The sequence below is a fragment of the Aquila chrysaetos genome, chromosome Z (assembly GCF_900496995.4).
Source record: "Aquila chrysaetos chrysaetos chromosome Z, bAquChr1.4, whole genome shotgun sequence".
NCBI classification, from domain to species: Eukaryota; Metazoa; Chordata; class Aves; order Accipitriformes; family Accipitridae; genus Aquila; species Aquila chrysaetos.
Genome location: NC_044030.1, coordinates 30222861 through 30235832, shown reverse-complemented (window position 1 = coordinate 30235832; position 12972 = coordinate 30222861). Strand labels below are relative to the sequence as shown.

The window sequence follows — 12972 nt, the reverse complement described above, 5'->3', positions numbered from 1 at the left end:
CTGCAAACACTAAGGCCCACTTATCGGAAATCAAAAGACGGTTAGGAAAGAACTGCAAGTACCCCAAGATGACCCTGAAAGTCAGGGGTCACAGAGGTGCCTACAGCATCTCGGGGCCCTGTGTGAGAAGAGTGACTGCAGGGCTCCCTTGGGACAGGGCAAATATGCAGGCCTCAGGACCTGAAAGGGGTTAGAGGTACAGCTGCAAATAAGCCATAGGAAGACACAGCCTTGAAATGGTGTATGTGAAGGCAAGAAGCTGGAATCAGGCTTCTGAAGTTCTGGCTGCAGCTGTCTTCCCGACCTGTGCTTAGAAGACTTGTTTGTTTGATGCAGGTGCCATACACGCTTCCCGAGCTCCTTGCCTTGGGGACAGCTGCAGGTTCCTGTTGTTCTGAATGGATCTGGGTAGTCTTGGCAATGTTAAAAACACAAGGTGTCATTGATACTAGCTGGTAATATCCCCAGAGTAGGCTTAGCAGCAGTAAGGCTGCCTGCCTCTCCTAACGGCTGTGCGTGCACAGGCGCTACCCAGCAGGGAGATGGCTCCCTGAGACACAGCGGCACCCTCGGACGAAATACCGCCTTTTAGGTTTTAAGGCGGGGCACCCTAAGTTCAGACCCCCGCTTCCCACGTTGCCCGGCAGGACCTCTGCGAACGCAACGCTACAGCCGCGGCCCCCAGCACGCCTGGCGACTGCAGGCGCGACTCGGTGCGGGCTCGTCCCACAGCAGCCGGCAGTCCCGGCAGAAGGCCAGCAGCCCGCGCCCCTCCGGCGTCTTCCACCGCCGACCGCGGCCCCCGCCCCTCGGCGGGCAGAGGCGGTGCTTGCGGCGCGGGGCGGTCCCGGCGTGGCCCCGGCACCGGGTGCCGCTCCCGCGGCGGCCCGGCGGCCCCGGCTTGGTAGCGGCAGAGCCGCCGGGGAAGCGGCTCAGCGCCGTGTACCCGCCGGCCGCCATGGGGACCAACGCGCCGCCGCGCCGGGAGCCGCTCGCCCGCGGCCCCCACGTAAGTCCGCGGTTTCGCTCGCCGCCGGCGGGGGTCCCGAGGGGGGAAGGCCCGGCGGTGCGGGCGGGGCACCGCCTCCCGGCGTGCTCGCCGTGCAGGGGACTGCGGGAGCCGCCCTTCGTCGGTGGCTGTCCCCCAGGCGGGTGAGCGAGCCGGGGCCGCGGGCAGCGGCCCGGCGGCTCTTGCCCGCCCCGGGGGAGGCAGCGTTCCGCCGAGCCCGTGCCTGCAGGCGGCCCGAGCGAGGGCAGCCCTGCGGGGGAGGGCGAGCCGGCGCCCGGCGTGTAGTGATCCCCGGGAGGGAGCTGCCCTGCCCGCTCGGCGAGGGTGTCGCCGCAGGTGCTGTCTCCAGGGCCGACGCGGGACCGGTCTCCGTACCTCCGTTTCTCCTTCTGGCATGTGGGATTTGCGGCCGTGCTGGCTCATGTGCTGGGCATTTAGAAGTTCTCCGGAGAACGGTGCTAAATGATTGCCCGTTTGAGCCCATTCTCTCTGTATTCTCTTTTCATTATTCAGTCCATAGCAAGCTACGGGGAGCTGGTGACCTCCCCAAAGCTACCACTCTATCCCTTGTCACTGTGACTTCCTTGTCTATTATTCGGGAGATGAGAGATTAGGTTTGGATTCACCCATGTTGGGGTACCACCTGGAGGGTGGTCTCAGCAGGGGTTTAGGATTATTAATCAGTTTTATTTTGCTAATGTACCAGTGGCAATGAGGAATGGCCCCACCATGCCATGTGCTGTACAGGCAGAGTGGGAAGAAAGGCATGGACCCTCAAAGGATTCACATCCAAGCGGGATATGGACAGGGGTTGGGAGAAAAGACATGAATGCAGGCAGGGTAACAAGGGGGCTTGAGCACTGTGGGGTAATTTTTTAGGTAGGTTTTCTCAGAAGGCATTCAGCTAACAAGTGAGCACAACACTGAGGGAAAGGCAGGGGAGAGGCATACAGCAGGGAGAAGGACAGCAAGTCTAGAAGAGTTGGGAAGGTGGCACTGGAGAGAGGGCCGAAGAGCCAGCCAAGCCCCCTGAGGGTGGTCCTGATTCCTTGCCCCTTGGCCAGCACTCCCGCTGCAGAAAGTAGTTCTGCTGATGCTGTTGCCCCAGGCTGTTCACTTTGCCACCTGCAAAGCAGGTTTTGTGGCTGCCTGTCAGCTGTTTTAAGCTACCAGGGGATATGGCTCTCTGCATGCAGGATTAGTGTGGAAAAGGCATTGGAGGTGAAGTCTGCCAAAATACAAAACAAAAGGTGTGTGCCTATTATGCAAAGAAGACTTGCCCCATTTGAATCTGAATGTCTTACCATGTCAGCTGGAAATGCCTCTTTCTCTGAAGTGTTTCTTTACATATCCTCCCTTTCCTCTTGCCTCTCAGCCAGCTTTGAGTTCAGATTTGGCTGCAGGTCTCCATGAGATCTGGAGGTGCTGAGAAATACCATTGCCTTGGATATTCTCCAATGAAGGCATCCTTCTAGGACTCAGATTTAGGCTTTAAAGAAATGGATTTCCAACAAGCACTGAAAATATGTCTGTTTTCCTTATTTTTAAGTAAGAAGTTAAGTAACAACATTTTTTGCCCTCTTGTAGCAGTATTTCTTTATGGGCTCTAAGTCCAAATGTGACACCACTGTGTCAGTGCATCAGATGCTAAAGAGTAAACCAGCTTACGGACAGAAGTGAAAATTAACAAAGCTCCCCATTCATATTAAGGAAATCAAGGACACTGATGGAAACTATAGAATGTTTGCATGTCTCCCAAGGCTTTAAATTGGAATGTTAGTATACAAAAAATAAATGGACATTTTTACTTGAGAGGACTCTTCTGCTAGAAGATTTCTCACTGCTGCATTGCTTGTTTAGCATATCATACTTAACAAGTCTGCCTGCAGCCTGGAGAACTTCAGCTAGTAAGAAGGTTGGCAGCCCACACTAAGGGAATAATTAAGGAAAGGAGATTCCCATCAATGCTGTGCTGCTCAGGGAAAGGGTGGGTTTTTGGGTTATGTAAAACTGAGACTAGGGCAGAGTCAAGGATCCCTGTAATCTTTTCCATAAACCAGCATGATTTCATGTGGTAGGAGCCAATCATAGTGAATTTCCCACTAAGTACTTAGCTTTGAAAATATAAAACGTCCTTTGAAAATCCTGTTCAAATTAGATGCTTTTTCTTACAATTTAATTGTAAAAGATTGAGATGGATCATAGAACATTGTATAAGAAAATATAGGCATGAGAGCATGCTACACAATGTCAGTATTTCATGACTGCCTTTCAGAGATTCACAAGGAGGTTTCAGAAAGCACAAGAAAAGTAAGAGGGAGAGCCTCTCACAACATGGAGTCTCACTAGCCAAATGGCAGGGATATTCTGGCTGAGTTTCTAATAAATACTGCCTCAGCAGCCAGGCCAGTGAGAAAGTGATCTGTAACCACATGATTTTGAGTAACCTCCTACATCCTGGCACATAGAAGGCCTTGGGAAAATAGACTGCTAGTCTGTCAATGGTGTATGGTCTTTCCCAGAGGGACTCGGCATAGCCTGCAGACATGTCTGTTGAAGTTAGAACATCTATCGGGAGAGTTTCCCTTCCTGCAAAATCAGGGAATATTTTAGCAGTTGCTTTTATTTCTTTGTAATTCTGGACCATCTTTTATTAAAACATCCAGTACTAAATCAAAGCTTTAATAAAAAACCATGGATAGCAAATCCAGCTGAGAAAATTAGACTATCCTGAAAGTTAAGTCAGAATAACAGCTGACTCAGATGCTCTTCATATGACTTTTTTTTCCAGATAAGTGTCAAAAAGAAGGAAGGAAAGAAATAAATGGCCATTTAACATGTGGGGTTTTTTTTCTTTTCCTAAATGTCATCCTGAACTCTAAAGATTTGCTCTTCATTATTTATAAGGTCCTGGCTTCCTGTCCAAGTAAAGCACTTTTGCAGAAGGTTTGTTGGTTGAAGGCTTTCTATGCACTCTTTAGAGTTAGTACGTCTTTTAAAATTGTGTGTTTGTTTTTACTTTTCCTTGACTTTTGTTTCTTGCTTGGAAAAACAAAACTCTTTCTGGAGATTGCAGGTAATGAAAATAAGAGCTGTAGATACTCCAAACAAAAAATGAGGACATTTTATTCTTGACCAAGAATTAAAAACAAAGACATACTTTCATGTAATGCCTGATATAGAAAACACTGTGCTTTTGACTGGCATTTGTCCCTTCCATTACATCTCTGCAAGCTTCTTCAAATGAAAAATCTGAAATTGTTTCAGGAAATTATAATAGTTTAGGACTTAAGATTGCTCTAAAAGTCACATGATTAAAGAAGACATTTGAATAACTCAGCTAATGATACCTCGTGTGTTATAAGCTTCCAAGACAGGAGGATTTACCCTTTGCTTAATGAACAGCTACAGCTACACTTCTTTGCCCATTTTATATTCTCCGTCTCTCAAAATTTCCTCATCTCTCTTTGAAACTGTAAACTGACTATATGCTTTGTACAATAACCATCTTTACAATTACATTTTCTTCTTTCATCACATTTTTTGTCTTAGTGCAGTTAATAGCCAAAGTAGAAGTCCATAAACTACACACAAAACAAATTTTTAATACGTAAAAAGGTGGAAATACATGTTTACTATTATCATTCTTTAGTCCTGATGTTAGATCTCTACTTAACAGATATTTTTTGTTAAGTATTTAGTAGCATTAGTACCCCTTAAAATTAGAAATTAGGAATTACCAGTTAAGACATAATATTTCAAATATTTGTCAGCCAACAGTCACATTGAAAACACAGCTGCATGCAAGTAGGATGCCATGGAGCCTCAGAAGGGATAAGAAAGATGTAAAAAAGAGATACTAGTTGGACAAGAAGAGAAATAGGAACTCTAGACCTGTTCACAAGACAGGAGTTATTTATTAATAGTGGCCAGCCATTTTTTGGCATATTAATATTGCCAGCCATTTAACTTTCTTTTCAACACAGTATGTCAATTTTAAGTGGAAAAATTAGGCAGTCTTATCACCAGATGATCATTTCTGGCTCCTCCCCTCCTTTTCTCCCAGCTTCTGGCCTGTTCGACCTCCTGCTCCAAGACAGTACAGCTCTTGCACCTTTGTTAAAGCTCGCAAGCCTCCACAGACCCACACGCACAACTGCTCCTGCCTGGACAGACAACACAATCCACCCTTAGTCTCTTTGCACCCACTGAAAGGAAGATTGGATTGAGGGCAGAGGGCTGCATGGTGCACAGGAGAACACAAGATTAGAACCACAGCACTACTGGAACATGGTGATTTTGGTATCTTCCATCTTTAAAATTGCAATAATACAGAGGAATGAAGCAGAAATGATGTAGGTTTAGCTTCCACTGAAAGCTGGATAGAGAATTAAGCTCAGTCTTGCAAACTTGCCTCTTTTTTTATCACTCGTGATAAAAGCCCAAAGTGAGAAAGCTTAACAGAACTTGCTTTCTGGTCTTTCACATGAGAGCCATTTTCATCCATTGGCTGTTTCTTCTGCATGGTTTCCTCGACCAAGTATGAATAACAAAAAACTCTCCCACCTGTAGCTAAAGTGGAAACTGCGATCTGGTATTTGGCAGACTTACTCACTGTTCTTACCTCGTGATGACAGCTTCCAATCAAGTTGATTCCTCGCTGTCTTTTGTCCAACTAGAGACTCTGAGTATGTACAGCAGCTCTATTCATTCCTGTTTGAATGTACCCAAGCTGTTTTAAGTAAACCATGTTGTCTGCAAGGGGTTTAGAAGCATAGCACAGGCATCAGCACAGTAAGAAGAATTCCACCACAAGAATCACCCCAGCCTCGGCTGCCATTGTTGTTCAAGACCAACTGGTTTGAAGCCAGCTTATGTTGAACTGTGTCATATTCCCCAGTGGATGTTTGATGTGTGTCAACAATCAGCAATAGCAATCAAATTTACTCCACCAGGACTGAACAGGAGTGGAACTTCGGAAGAGACAGACAAACCATAACCTTAAAAGCTTCTAATCCAAGTAAAGAAAACAGACCCTTTTGAAGGATTAAACAGATCACACAAGCAGAGGGAATCACATGATGCCAGCAAAAAAGTGGGTCAGTTCCACTATTTTATTTTTAGAGAGAGGGAGTTGGAAAGAAAAGTTTTGTGTTTTTTTTCCAGCTGAAATTAAGATAAAGGCTCACATTGTTAGAGATTGAACAAACTGAAAGAAATCCTACTGAGGTTGCCAGCACTCTTTCCAGTGCTTTGCATGGGTTTCAGATGGATAGTATCTCACCCCCACAACCCTGAGTAAGGAATCCCCTAGAATGGAGGTTAGTTTTCATACCATACTTCTATCACATCCTACAACTCTACCTAGTTACTGGAAACTTGAATAAAATTTTATAGGATATAAGCAAATGCAATTATATTGTAATACACCAGACATCAGCATATGCCATATTTCCAATAAGAAGAGGCTGTTAATCTGTTATGGAACATTGGCAGCTCTAAAGAAAATCCTGTGATATTTTTTAGCTAATTCCTAGTTATTTCAATGAGATTCATAACTCTGCTTGTTACCTGGGGTTTTGATGCACCTGATTTTAACATAGAATCATAGAATCATTTAGGCTGGGAAAGACCCTTAAAAGCATTGAGCCCAACCATTAACCTAACACTGCCAAGTCCACCACTAAACCACATCCCTAAGCACCATGTCTACACATCTTTTAAATACCTCTAGGGATGGTGACTCAACCACTTACCTGGGCAGCCTGTTCCAATGCTTGATAACCCTTTCGGTGAAGAAATTTTTCCTAATACCCAATCTAACCCTCCCCCGGCGCAACTTGAGGCCATTTCCTTTTGTCCTGTCACTTGCTACTTGGGAGAAGAGACCGACACCCACCTCACTACAACCTCCTTTCAGGTAGTTGTAGAGCGCAGTACGGTCTCTGCTGGCCCTCCTTTTCTCTGGGCTAAACAACCCTAGTTCTCTCAGCCGCTCCTCATAAGACAGCTCCCTTCACCAGCTTCATTGCTCTTCTTTGGACACATATCCTCCTGGAGACAGGGAACAAATTTTCACATAGTCTTGGATTTCCTCTCCCTTGGCTGGGAATTCTGTGCCTAACAATCTTACCTACATACAGGTCCTCTTTTTGTGTTAGCATAAGACACCGAGCAAAGATGTGAGAGATCTATGTTGTGGTGAGGAGGGAATAAACACCCAAATTTCCCTTAGTATAGCATGTATGTTGTTGTCTTATCCTCCATCTCTTCTCTTTCTCTTAAACATCAGATATAAGCTGCAAGACCATGATGTGATACTGGCCTAGCTAACACACTGCTGTGGTTGCTTACAGTTACTATTAACTGCACAGCTCACCTGGTAGTTTTAACTGGGAATAACAAACAGGAAAATGCAGGAGGGTAATAACTTGTTATGTTTTCCCTACTGTGTCTGTCTGTTTATATTATATCATGTAGTATGCGTTACTTGGTCTTTTCCTGTAAGAATATATATTAATAATGAAGTGCATTCACAGGAGTTGAGCACTGCTGTCCCAGAATCTTCAAAAGTTATTAGTTTGGCAGTGTCAGAAGGACCTGCTCTTCTGAAAGCTCTATGATTCTTACCTTTAAAATTCACATTGCTTTCAAGTGGTTTAGGCTGGACAGTACAGAACTGACATGGACAGCTCCTTCTAGTTGCTTCTGAAAATCTTGGCCCAAGTTTTCACTTTCTTACACTCAGCAGCTGGTTTTGACGTAAATAAAATGGATGTAAATGAAGAGTTAGGGAAAGAAGTAGTTAAAGCTCCACCTCATGTAGATGTTGGTTTAAAAAGACATATTCCTTTGCTTTCAGGTGGGAAGGAGTAACACGGTGCATAGCCCTAGTGCAGAAGATCACAGTGCTACTGACTGTCCACAATCTCCTGGACACAGTCATGCACTGACAAACCCCTTGTTCACCTCATTCAGGATGGGTTTCCAAAGAGTCTGATCTTTGAGCCAGCTGCAAACCAAACCAGATGATCTCGGTCCTTCTGTTCAAATGTTAAACAGCATGACCTCTCTAGAAAGAAGTAAGCTCCTCACCTCGAGCATTTCCCAACCCTTTGTGTATTAATGTCTGTTTAGTCCCTGCACTGCTGCTACCATTTCTGCATAGCTTTTTGATGAGGAGAGGGCCAGTGAAATAATTGTAAACACTGAGACCCTACTCTTCTAATAAGCCCCAGTACTGCCTCAGGGCTTGGCAAGGACAAGAGGCCATCTTCATGGTGTCATTAGAGCTTTTGAGCAGCAAAGGGTAAGGCTGACTGGAGCAGGCAGATTATGGCCTGAGGCTTCTCCTCCCATCTCATCCTTCTGGATAGCATTTGTCTCTCTGCTGGAGAGACTTGGGGCAGGACTCAGTAACACAAGATAAATTTCATCCTATTTATGTAGTATGTGAGGTGTGTGGAGGAGAAATAGCCAAAAGAAGCATAAACTTTCCCCCTTCTTCTGCAGCTTGTGGTGCAAGATGCTGAAACACCATTAGAACATTTCTGGAAAAAAAACACATCAAGAGATGCACTGATGCTGTTGTAAGAATAATTAACTCTCAATGCAGTTGCTTCTAGCTATATAAGTACTAGCATAATTCAGAATTCATAAATATATACACACTCATACATACACTCATGCTCAAATATGATTCAGCCTCTTCCTCAGCATTTTGTTTCAGTGAAACCAGCTGTAGATATACTGGTGAGCTTATCATAACTGGAAAGCATTTACAGGAGACGATTCAAACTTTCTTATAACGACATTTCCAGAATGCACATAGGTTTTTAAGCAATGTGCAATATGCATAAAGAAAATCTAGTGATGCAGAGAACAATGAAAATAACTTAAGCGAGACATGAGTTTAGCCTAAGGTGCCTTCCAGTTGCTATTAGTACCTCTGGTCAGTATTTCAAGTTAAGATCCCTGGTAATTTGAGAAATGTGTGTGCTGCAATGTTCTCAAAACACTGAGGCTTTAAGGAGCTATGACTCATTGGACCACAGCTGCCTGAGGACTCTGAATGTCACCATAAGATGTTCTTTCCGTCTCTTTTGGGAAACAGTCAATTCAGAATTTTAAATTCCCAAGGGCAAGTCTTAAAGGTTTTTTACTTTACTTTTTAAATTACATTGCCATAATTCCTATTTAAGATCTTTTTTTAGTTGAAGACTTCAGTATTTGTTCCTCAAAGCCTTTCTAAACAAGTATGTGTAATGGCTAGAAAAGTCAACTTCCTCTCCCTAGTAAAGGACAGGAATGCAACCATTCCCATACCTTGCATCTGTTTTTTTTAGGTATGTCAGACACAGGAATCACTATTAAGACTAATTTTTCTGAGAAATAGAGGGCAAAAGCAGAAGGGATTTGAGACACCTCAGTTATTATATGATGAACAAAGATACAATTTGGACTGAAAAACTATGTCAGAGTGCAGGTACCAAACAGTTGAATGGGGCACAGGCTTGATGAGATGGATGGCCCTACCACATTAGACTGTCAGGTTTCAGCCACACAAATACGCAATCTATCAGAGAGAGAAAAATGGGTGAAGAATTCTCATTTTACTTGGATTGTGTGACACCTGCTACCAAAATGTTTTATTTAGCTGCTTCCACAGCAAAATATAGTGGGCATAGGTTGCTGTTGTTGCACATCATGCCTAGGGTATTGAACTGGGATCCAAGTCGCAGTAATCTCACTAATGAGAGACCACTTTGACCCCAAAACACATCCACTGTGAGAAAACAAGACACATCTCTTTTACAATGAACTGAAACACGCAGATGATCAACAATACTTGACAGCTGATTTAACAGCTTTCTTGATTTTGTCACATGCCAATGAACTCAACAGGATTTAAGGAAATGCAGGCATTCTTTGCTGATTTAACACCAAAGTCATAGAACTCTGCAGCACGAACAGAAACTCTGCATGACCTACAGGCAGGTGCTCTAACTGTAGAGGGCTATAGTTCCTCACAGCCTCCAAGATCAGGCAACCTCCGTATTCTTCCATGCATTGCTGTGGGCCGTGTCTGTTCCTGCTTTGCATCTTCTGCCAGCAACCTCACAGTTCATAGTTTTCAGACATCCCTCATTTTAAAAGCTCTTAACAGGATGGTGATCCCCACTGAAGCTGTAAGATCATTCGGCAGTTTTAACTGGGTTGCTCTGATGTGTGTTGCATCAGGTTATTCCATATATAAACAGAGAGTAAGAGGCTGTCCTGACGCAAGGATACAGTGGTTCCTTGTTACGAAGACAGGCCAGCGTGTGACCCTACAAGCTCAGCCCGTCGTTAGGGTGGCGTCCAGCTCGACGCTGCTCACAGCTCCTGCTCCGTCACTCTGCAGACAGCCACGGCAGGAGGTGCGCGGTGCGTGCCAGGCCACGACAGAAGGCCGCGGCCCCGCGACCGGCCCCGAGCCGCAGGGCGCGGGGGCAGCGAGGCGGTTCGCGGCGCTGGGGGACGCCAGCTCCTCAGCGGAGCCCGGCCGCCCCTCCCCCAGCCCTCGGCAGAGCGGTACCGCCCTGCCGGGGGTGGGGCCTTCGTGCTGGCTCGGCCGTGGAGGCGCTCGGCTTCAGCGCCGGCGCTGCGGCCTGGGCGCGGGGCGAGGCGGCCGCGGGGCGAGGTGACCGCGGGGCGAGGCCGCGCCGGCCTGGCCCGGCTTACGCGGGGTGTCTGGGCGGCCGGAGTGACCGGGGCCGCTCAGGCTGTGCTGCCGCGGTGGGGCGGGGCGCGGTGCGCGGCATCGGCTAACAGCCCGGGGCGGGTGGTGGCGGGAGCTCTGCGGAAGCGCCAGTGGCCGCGCCGGGGCGTCGTCGGGCGGGAAGAGCCGCGCCGGCGGTGGGGGGGGCTGTGTCGTGCGCTGCGGGCCGCGTAGGGTGGGGGTGGGCGCGCGCGCGCGCATGCGCCCGGGGCGCTGCTGTGAGGGTGGGTGTTGGGCGAAGCGGGCGGGGCGCGTGCACACGCGTGTGGCGGCGGCGGCGGCGACGGGTACGGGGTATGAGGCGGGTGGGCCCGCGCCGGGGGTGCGTGCAGGGGCCGGTTGCGGGGTTCGGCGGGAATGGCCTCGCCAGGGCACGAGTGCACGTGTGTGTCTTGGGGGGCTGCAGGGCTCTGTGATGCCCGCAAACGGAAAGGCGCGCGTGAGTCTTTTCCGGGGAAGATCGAATGATTCCACAAGCACACGGGCATATGCAAAGTGTAGAGATTGTAAAGAGGAGCGTTCGAGGCTCTGATTTTGAAAATCATTCCTTTAGAAATGTGAATGTAGACTATACAGGTGGTATCATTTTTCTGTGAAACACTGGTAAAGGGGTGTCTCACGCACTTGAGACTGCTAACAGAAATGGTAGCTACTTGGTTGCTGTAAAATCTGGCCCAGAATTCCCCACTCTTAAGCAGTCCTTCAACCTCTAATAGTCTAAAAGCCTTATGATGGGATACAGAGGAGCAGGAAACCAAAACAAGTAAAGATTAATTATTTCAAGTAGTCCTTCATGGAGCACTGTTTTATTTCTTTTCCTTTATGCTGAAGAGTAGTAGTCCCAGCAAGGTGGAAGAGGTGGACCTTGGAACAGGAAGATCCCAGACTAGAGAAGGCTGTGTAGATCAAACTCAGTATATCATCAAACACCTAGAAACTAAGAGGCAACTGTTAGTGATTAATTACTTAAAAGAATTTCAGTGAGCAGTTGCAGTCTAATCATCTCTTTTCAGAAAAACCTGTTAATAAATTCTAAAAAGACAGTGGTAACAAACTTCAAGTGATGTAGCTAGGACATTACAGCTCTGCTTGAAGGAATATACTGTTAATGGTTGAAGGGACTTTGCCATTACTTGTTGACAGTGAATGCTATCTGAAAATACAGAATTATTTTTGCATTTACAGGCTCAGAATAGGTCGGAGTCAAGATAGAATTCTGTCTGGTTTTAAACTGATGTAGTAATACATCACATGTTTCTTTAGAAATTACCATAGAACTTAAGCTGAAGAACAGTAAACTGGTTTAATTAGTAGTAAATTTCCCCATGTAGTTAACACTTACATTGGATTGTTATCAGTCCCTTAACTAGGGTAAATATTTCGGTTCTTCAGAAAAACGTGTGTTAAAACTGACAGCAATAGAGAAACTGTGTCGGCACCAAGGCCTCTGTGTGGCTTACTTGCAACTTTTTGGAACTGTTGTGTTACAGAGGTTTAAGGCAGTACTCAAAATAATTCTGCTTTGGGGCTTACTGAAACCTAATGTTAACAGAAGTTGAAATGCACAAATAGCACGAATTGCTTTTGGTTCTGGTCAGTTCATATGCCTTTGAAGTATCTCCACATCTATCTCCAAATTATTTCAGGAGACCATTATTGCAGCCAGTAGCAACTGTAATTAAATGTGATCTGTGTGGCCAGAAAGATGTGTGATCTAGCAATTCAATTCTGGTAGATCTGTAGTTGTGGTGAATCATGAGTTTTAATTTTTTTTACAACTTACTATTTTAGGAGATGGTATTTTCTGGATTTGGATTGAAGGGTTCTAGAATTTTAGACACTGCTTGAAGATCAAGGAGGACAGAAAACTATTCTGCTTCCTAAAAGCCTGCTTTGCATAAATGAAAAGATAACTGCTTAGTCAAAGGGGAAGTGATGGTTCTAGCTCAGGCAGGTAACTTGGGAGTAAGCAGACTTTGCGTAAGCTCACTTTGTCACTTACTTATTCTGTGCCCTTTTACTTTGGCTTCTTAGTTTACATAGTATAGAATATGTATGCAGCAGTGGCTGACTTGAAGAGTCTTGTGAGAAGTTTGCTCCTGATTATACTAACATTATTCATGCAGTTTCAAAGACAAGCTTATAGGGATGTCAGAAGTGGCCTTCACATCTTGAACATGATTTTATTTGAATTAGTAGCTGT

General features: G+C 45.9%; 2 protein-coding genes across 13 annotated transcripts in view; one reads left to right on the top strand and one right to left on the bottom strand.

Moving 5' to 3' along the window:
• The first annotated feature begins 851 nt into the window (after positions 1 to 851).
• GNE (glucosamine (UDP-N-acetyl)-2-epimerase/N-acetylmannosamine kinase) overlaps positions 852 to 12972 on the top strand; it is a 34181-nt gene continuing 22060 nt past the window's right edge. The window contains exon 1 of one of the 11 annotated variants that reach the window (XM_030004969.2): positions 852 to 1009. In XM_030004969.2, coding sequence (XP_029860829.1) covers positions 959 to 1009 — 51 coding nt within the window. In that variant the 5' untranslated portion in view covers positions 852 to 958. Of the gene's footprint in view, positions 1010 to 7413; positions 7433 to 10409; positions 10429 to 10583; positions 10708 to 10887; positions 10907 to 10974; positions 10994 to 11036; positions 11064 to 12972 lie in introns of those variants that run through there. The other 10 variants (XM_030004973.2, XM_041121100.1, XM_041121101.1 and 7 more) reach the window with 10 other exon arrangements.
• Positions 11560 to 12972, bottom strand: part of CLTA (clathrin light chain A) — a 44074-nt gene continuing 42661 nt past the window's right edge. For both annotated transcript variants that reach the window (XR_005931655.1, XM_041121106.1), the window contains one exon: positions 11560 to 11706. Coding sequence is in view for 1 of the 2 variants with exons in the window: in XM_041121106.1 (XP_040977040.1) it covers positions 11681 to 11706 (26 nt within the window). In the remaining variant the exon portion in view is untranslated. The remainder of the gene's footprint in view (positions 11707 to 12972) is intronic.